Raw genomic sequence first — 8,586 nt, forward strand, 5'->3', positions numbered from 1 at the left:
TGGTTAGTTGCCCCAAGCTATGAGAAAAAGACGATGGGATTTTCAACAGCATTTTGGTTTATTGAAATACAAGATTACAACACAATCACAAGAATTGTTTATACAGTAGGTACATACAATTAAAGTAGTCTTGAGACTATCTAATAATACTAGTATAAGATTGTTATTGTCGAACATGTCAAATAAATTTGATCATGATGGTGATCTATCGCTTCATACTATCTTCTTACATTTTAAATAATCATAGCAACAAAAACATGTAATTTAAATAAATGCATTTCCTAATTGGGTACTTTACATTCACTACAAGAATATTCAACGTTTAAAGATTTTATTCAGGAATTACGATAACAATTCATTATCTTGCTATGAATTATTAAAAGTGCACAAAAATACAATATTAACGATATCCAATTCTGTTGTTTAATATTATTATCATACATTGCGTAACTAGTTATATTCATAATAGAGCGATTTTAACATTAGATTTTTTGTAATCATAGTGTTATCGCTTTGAAATATTATTTTACAGATGAATTTTGACACCAAAAAGCTAGTTTAGTTCAATATTCATTTTATTTTTAAAGAATGGTATAATTATATACCTTTATAGGACAAAGTCAAGACAGACTCACATAGAAGATTTTCGTTTACTCTCGGCCACTATTAATCAAGAAGTTTTTAAACCTGCGCAAGAGTTGATAAATAGCATATTTGCGCTATGTTTCCGCTGACAATCGGTGCGATCTACATCCGTATTTCTTAATACATCTTTATAGCTAGACTCCCGGCGATAAATTAACCATTGCAAGGCACAATTTCTCAAAAAAAATTGTAGGTAACTACATACTTCTTTTAACTTTTTAGTTGTTTTAAAATCAATTAATTAGAGAGATAAAATGACGTCACAATGGGCGCTATCGTTTGTGTTCACCAGTTGGCACCACTGCTGCACAGTGGAGCAAGGTTCTATCCATAGTTCTATCACTTGCTAGCGGCTAAGGATAGTGACGCCATCTGGTGAGCGCTGAAGCGGTATGAGGAATATCGCATTCGCAGTCACCAGGGTGGCGCCACTGCAGAGTGAGGTGACGAGCTCACGAGTAAGGTCCTGTCATACGTCAGTGCCAACTGATAGGTATAAAAACAATAGCCCTCATTCTGTTTAAAAATCCTTCCATCAAGTTTTTACTGAAAGCGCTCTAGCGGCAAGCAGGTGACCGAGACAATCATTACCAAGATTAATTTAGATAGACCTTAGAATTAAACGTTATGTATCACATATTTTTTTAACTCTATACGTTGACAAATTGAATAAGTTAATTAGTTTGAAGAACTTAATTAATTGACTACATTAGAATGAATTCGAGGCGAAATCACTTCAGTGTTAAATTAATTTGACATACTGTGATGGACATGAATATTCAGTTTAGATTTTTACAATGTAACTATCATGCAATGACGATTGGATAAGGTTATTTTTACGGAACGTTTTTCTTTGTTAATCTTTTTTTTTTTTGTATAAATAAACGATATTTTAAATTGAAGTTTCTCTTTGATTGTTGAACATTTGAACATTAATGATACACGGTCATGAAATCTTCAACATTAATTATATTTTATCTACAATATACATTACTTCAAAGAAGCCTTATTGCTCCAAGTTGCATCGAAACCCTTTTAACATTTCAGATCTATATTTGTGCACTTACCAATAAAAGTACATCGATTACATACGAAAGAGGTTTCATTAGCTTTCACAATCACAAGATATAATAGTGGGTCTGTATAACGCCCTTGCAGTGCACCTAAGCGAAATCGTGATGTTTGTGAAATACGCTTTAATTTATATCCAATTTGATTAATACAAAAGCTCGACCAAGGAAACACAAAGAATGAAAACAGTTTTAAATATTTACAATAAATTGATTGAACCTACTAGAAAAACCAACAAAACTAATTATTCTTTAGTAAACAGGAACAACACCGAAAGCTCAGAGATGGCACGTTTATTTATTTGTACCAAATTATAGTCAAATATCGGATAATTATTAAATTTTTTCGATGAACAGCACTGCATTGTAAAATATTTGAAATGTTTAAATTAATTAATCCTAAAATGCACAGATCCAACTTAAGAAGCATTCATATGTACCCAAATAAAACTAAATAATAATAACACATTCTAATACAGATATTGGACACAGAATTTGTCCAATACACCTTCGAACATAACTTTGACAGGTCTTACCTCTGCTTATACATCCTATTAAATATAACAATAAATTATTAGTATATTACCTATGCTATATTACAACATACTCAACAAGAATCAACAATGGACTTGATAATTATTACTAAATAAATACATGTACAGTATAAATAGTACATAAGCTTACAAACACTTGAGAATCAGGTAACATGGATTCAGTTTAATACCATAGAGGTTGATCTCGATCCCACTGTGAAGTCCTTGTACTGTGAGAATACACAAAGCTGTAACAGAAAAAATATAAAATTAATCTAAAAGTATTGCAGCTTCTTCCCAGTACTGGCCCACATATCATTCCTAGGATAAATGTTTAAAAAGTTATGCTGTTTGGTGCTCTAGATATTGAAATGCAACCCCATTAATTTATAATTTAATAACCCCATAAAAAACAAAAGAATCAAAAGAGGACCAAAATTTTAATTGTATTTTAAAAAATATAGATTAAAATATGTATGACCAAAAGTAAAACCAAACATTCATTAACATTTTATGAACCACACAATTAAAAAATTACACTATAAGCAACTTTTTATCTCTCCCAAAAAACGCACGTATTGAAAATCGCAGTAACATCAAAGCACTTATCGATCATTTATCACATAAAATTATATTAACTTATTATAAAATTACTGCTTTATCATAAAATCATAATAGTTCTACCAAAATCTTATCATCTTATGTCACTCTTATCTATTGGCAAGGTTCAGATAACACACCTTACTTTCCTATATTCCATTAAACTATTAGTTTTATTTTCATTCAAAAATAGACTGTATTATAATGAGCTAAATTTTAAAATGGTGCAAGATAATAAACATCTATTTCAAGCATTACTGCTCTCAGGCCTAGAAATAAATTACTTCCTATTTTCTGCTAGATGACTAATCATTTGTTATAATTTAAATTCCTGCTAATATTTTCTGTACGGTACAGAAATTAACCAGGTATTTAGTGTTGTGAGAGAGAGAGAATAAGAGTGAGCGCACACCGTTGATTTTTCATCGGCCGATAGTTTAGTCGGGCAGTTGATCAGTATGGGCATGTATGGGAGTGCGTACACTACGCCGATTCGATTTGGCTGATTCTTCATACAAATTAAAATCGGGCACAACTATCGGCCAACTAAAAATCAACAGTGTGCGCCTACTCTAAGGAGACTTCGAAATTGTTTTGAGTAGGCATGGTTAACATTTGATAAAAATCTCATTTATAAGATAAACTGAGGTTACTCTTTTCCATAATCAGATATAGTTTAAAGATAAAACACGATAACGGCTTCCTGCACCCATATTATATGTGGACGAAGGCACAGGCAAAGTTTGAGTAACATAGGTATAATTTCAGTCCATTACTATTTAATTACTTTTGAATAGCACAGCTAAAGTACCTTAGAGACTGGAGGTTCTGGCATTGCATGACAGCAAGTCAATTAATTAATTAAAAAAGTACAAAATAAGTAAGCCTCAGAAATTATAATAACAAAATAAAATTCTCACCTTATCTTTAAGTTGTTGACACATGTGAAGTGCTGCTGTTAGCATGAAGAGCACATCGCTAAGCCATGGCACTGCACAGTCTGCTTGGCATGAATCAATTCTCATGGTCCCGTGAACCGAACTCAGCTGGTACGCAACAAATATCAGCTTGTGTGACTGTATGTAGAATGATATTGCCAAGTCTTCAGGTAGGTTAGGTGATAGGGCTTTCTGGAAAGAGAAACATTAAGTGTAAGTTTGACGGTGGATTTGTTACTTTACTTAGTTTGAAGAAAAATTTGCGTATAAAATCAATGAAGAAACATCAAACTCAATGGTGTTCTTTAAAAAAAAATAATTATCAAATCAGTATACTTTAGGTACCATAAAAACAGGAAATAACAAGTTTTGGTGATAAATATTCATGCTCATGGTATACATAAAGTACAAACAAAAACACATTTACATGCCAAAAAATTCGCAATAGATGTTATGGTTATAAATGAAAAAGTATTGCTCAGAATACTTACCATATTTCTACTTTTCATAAGCTCATCAATAGCTTTCTTCTTAGGAAGTACTAAGGCAGTGCGTGCTCTCTGCAGAGAGCCGAGTAAACATTGTATTATATGTAGGACTTCTTCGGACGATCTGTAATAAGTTTAAACATGATTTTAATATTTGAAGTATCATTCATTAGCTAAATTAAGCAGTAGTCTAAATCTTGGGTTGTGACCTCTGATGCTATGACCCACACAACAAAAGAATCATTTTTATCTAATCTATACAATTAATAACAAAACAAGAAACATGGACTGAATCATACATTGCTGGGTTTATTTATTGATCTAAATTAGATAATAATATACCTAAAGATATAATGTTTGTCCACATTATCAATATAGCCTATAGCTTGCTGCAAATGATTGGCTGCATCTTGAATCTGCTGCAATTTCCACGGTCCGTCTTGGTTGATTGATGTACGACATATTGTGTGAAGCTGACGAAGTACCTTGAAGCTTATGTCCTTAAACATAAACAAGTAGAGTGTGAAAATGTTGAATTTATATTATGATGCTTAATACCTATACACCGTGACACAAATTTTATGCAATTAAATCAATCAGTTAAATATTTGAAATGTACTAATTCAATTTGATAGAAATAACGAATACAAGTGATTGATGAAACTGTAAATCAATGTTCATGGATTAACAGAATTGATATGTTTGTTTTTATGTAAGAACAAGCAAGTGGTAATGGATTAACCCATTATAGACTAGCGGTCCCATATGGTACCACTTTTTTGTGTGTTTTAATTTGGCTCTATACATTAACACGTGAAAAGATGCAGTGCTCTGATTGATGCAAATCATAGCCAATAGATATGGTCTATGCTAATAGGAATAAAAATTGACAGTTATTCTTTTCAGTTGTATGTAAGTGATGATTGAAGTGAGCGCATCAAAATTTTCTCTTAAAAATTGACGCGCCATAAAAGCAAGTGATCATTTTTTTTTTGTGTGATAGTGAAATACTGATTTAGTTACAATCTTGTATTCTCCATAAGTGCTTTTATTGTGAAATGGTGTAAAATTACGTCGATTGGTAATAATAATGGGAAATATTGTATGTCAAAATTACTGGTACCGTACGGTACCGCTAGCCGCTTACCGTGTCTTTTTAATTATTTTATGATTTTTAGTTTTTACTGTATTTATTGGGAAGTATGTGATATATTCAATGGTATATATGGTATACAGGAAGATAAAGTAAAATAGTTTCCTATACTTTACAAAACCATGGTTTTTTATTTATTTTAGATGTAACATTCACAAACATTGGCAGTTTTGGAGGACGATGAAGGTCCCAAGACGAAACAGAAATTTATAGAACAAACTCAAGATAATTGCGACTCTCGAACAATATCAGAGTATAGAAAATGTAACGTGGGGCTATGTGCAGCGTGCAATGCCAAGCTCCATTCCAAATTTTTGAATATTCAAAGATAAAAATGAATATTGCTTACCCAATATACAGCTTTTTTACATTTAATATCACTCCTGTTATTTGTTTGTATATTAATACATATTAAAATAATAATGAAATATATAATTTACCCAATTTTTATAAAGTCCATGATAAAGTTATGTTTTAACCAACTGACACGGTAAGAGGCTAGCGGTACCATATGGTACCAGCATTTTTTTTCCAGATTACAGGTCGAATAATTTTTTTAATGCTTGTATAGCATTATGTAGACCATAATTATGAACATATTTCAAAAAAACAAAAATCTGACACTTTAAGAAAACTCAGTCTATAATGGGTTAATTAAGACTTAAATATGACAATCATTCATAATTAACAAATCAAGTGCCTATCAAACATTGATTGAAACTTCTTAAAGAGTTTAAATGGCTGTAACATACAATATTTAGGAGTAAAGGTCAAATTGTTGCCACAATATTTTGAACAATATACAGATGAAGTAAGGTTCAAATTGATTAAAAAAATATGGTTCTGCAATGTTTTAAAAGTTACAATAATGTAACATTCAAACTTACTGCATGAGTAATGCTATCACCAGTCAAAGTGACTATACATTTCAGCTGTTCAGGCTGTGATGTCAAGATGAATTTGTCCTGCTTCTGGCCTTCGTTGCCATATAATGGCACGGGGAATCTGTGAGCACATTCCTGAAAGAAAAACCGAGTCAAGTGTCTGTCGGTTAACATCATTCATTGTACCTACATTGTAGTAAAATACTCACGACTAGAACCGAATGAAGCTGATGTAATATAGCGTGCACCTCCTCGCGAAGGACCCATTCGAATTCTTCTTTCTGAAAACAATTGGACATCATGAATAATACATTCTAACTAGAACAACATTAAATCGACACGATCAGTAAGCTACGTTACGAACGCTTTACATACCAAATTGGCAGCCTCTTCTTTTTCGTTATCACTCATTGCAAATAATGTGTGGGGAACCAATATTTTAGAATTGGCCAATTTATTTTATTTGCCGTCGTCCATTCACAAATGGTTTTACACGAAAATGAAATGATTGAGACAGACGAGGACTACGAGGAGAGAAGAAGGTTGGGAGGAGCGAGGGGGAGGAGGAAGATGAAGTTGACAACTGTCAATATTGTTGACATTGACAGACACATGACACATGACGACGAAAAGGTTTTTCCTTTTTACCATTGATATTATAAGATCATATCATAATAGGTACAAGCCCGGCAGACAGTATACCACTTATTTGACCTCTATTCTACGATTCAAGTAATTTTCTGATTAAATTTTTACGACAAATTAAATTGTTTGTACTGTGTATTAATACAATGCCTGCCACTTACATGGCCGTATCTAATACCATTTAAAAATATTTTGTGATAAAAACAAAATAAATGTCAACTTCATTATAATGACAATAATCAACACAAAATTTTATTGTCTATTGCTTTATTAATTTCCTTGATTCCAAATAAAATATTCCCTTGATTATTTTCCAAAATGTTTCCTGCTCAACTCAAAGTACTTTACGGTCAAATCGAAAATGCTATGAGAGGTGCTGGATTTATTGCCGGGTAAGGTCCCAAAAATTTTGTAAATAATCCAATTCACATTTGATTTCGTAGATCATAATTTATTATGTTACAAATAAAACAAAACTGTTTGTTTAAATTATGATTAGCATAGCTTGTGTGTATTCTTAGTACACTTTTTTACCCGCCAATGGCAGAAGAAGGTTTATGTTTTTATCACAATCAAGCTGTTAAGAACCTAACTAAACGACACGGTCACTGCCTTGAACTTGTCGCCGCAGCGCAGCGGCGCCGTTACCATAGTCGTTAGTCGTTACTTTACATACATAGGTATTTTAATCTTATTTTTTTATTCAGGAAATCCGGAAGGCATATGAAATTTCCTTACACTATCTCTGCGAAAATGGCTCAATTCCCAATTTTTCACTACCTGAAAAATAATATGATTTGGATGTATTATCCACACGGAATAGTGGTAGGATTTTACTTTTTTACGAAGATTCATTCAGTAGCTAATTCTGAGGGCAATAAAAGGGCTTGGGCTGAAACGCAAAGAAAAGCTGCAGAAAAAGAACATCATTAAAATTTCTTTGAGTTTGTAGTTTTATTGGTGTCTAAAAGAATTGAAACAAAATAAACCATTGAAATCTGTAAAATTGTTTTATTTTAGAATAATTTATTTAAAATAAAATTTTTCTTGGACATGTAGCAATTTTTGAACGCTCCGAAAATTTGAACCTTTGAAAAATAATGAAAAAATGATAAATGAAAGGCTAGTTTAGGCTTATTTTCTGCTTGCCCTAGCCAGACCCTAGTACCCGAATGTGTTTTTAAAAAATTCCAACATGGCAAAAATCGGAACCAGCGATCCAGTATTGACAGCGGCGCCTCCCGGTGGCTTAAAAGACAGTCCATGACAGTTCAGTATAATGGTGGCTTAAAAGACAGTCCATGACAGTTCAGTATAATGGTTATAGTTCCAAAATACTGAACTGTCCTGTGCATGACATTGACAGTGGGGCGCCACCGTCAATACCGGATCGCTAGTTCCGATTTTTGCCATGTTGGAAACCATATAGTTGAACGATGGTAGCGCCCCCCTGTCATTGAGTTTGGCGGGACAGTTCAGCGTGGGTCATCTATAATAACTCTATGGGTTTGGGCACAGATATTATTATTATGGATTAGAGTAGATACAGCAAGTTGATCGTCAAAGCGTGCCATTCCGATATGTCCAAATGGACATACATGGTCGAGTGATGTTCATGTAATCCGATTAC

The 8,586-nt window shown here is 32.6% G+C and overlaps 1 protein-coding gene across 1 annotated transcript; it reads right to left on the reverse strand.

Annotated features, from left to right (window-relative positions):
• Window positions 1-44: 44 nt before the first annotated feature.
• rogdi (rogdi atypical leucine zipper) lies at window positions 45-6,840 on the reverse strand. The gene is made up of 7 exons (XM_028320765.1): window positions 6,687-6,840; window positions 6,521-6,592; window positions 6,315-6,446; window positions 4,617-4,774; window positions 4,278-4,398; window positions 3,769-3,978; window positions 45-2,496 (listed from the first exon to the last, which is right to left on the reverse strand). Exons 1-7 carry the CDS (start codon window positions 6,720-6,722, stop codon window positions 2,428-2,430), a joined length of 798 nt encoding a protein of 265 aa, XP_028176566.1. The 5' UTR covers window positions 6,723-6,840; the 3' UTR covers window positions 45-2,427.
• Between the last annotated feature and the right edge of the window lie 1,746 nt (window positions 6,841-8,586).

Source organism: Ostrinia furnacalis, unplaced genomic scaffold (genome assembly GCF_004193835.3).
Source record: "Ostrinia furnacalis isolate ACB-3 unplaced genomic scaffold, ASM419383v2 OfSCF7448, whole genome shotgun sequence".
In the NCBI taxonomy this organism is placed as follows: domain Eukaryota; kingdom Metazoa; phylum Arthropoda; class Insecta; order Lepidoptera; family Crambidae; genus Ostrinia; species Ostrinia furnacalis.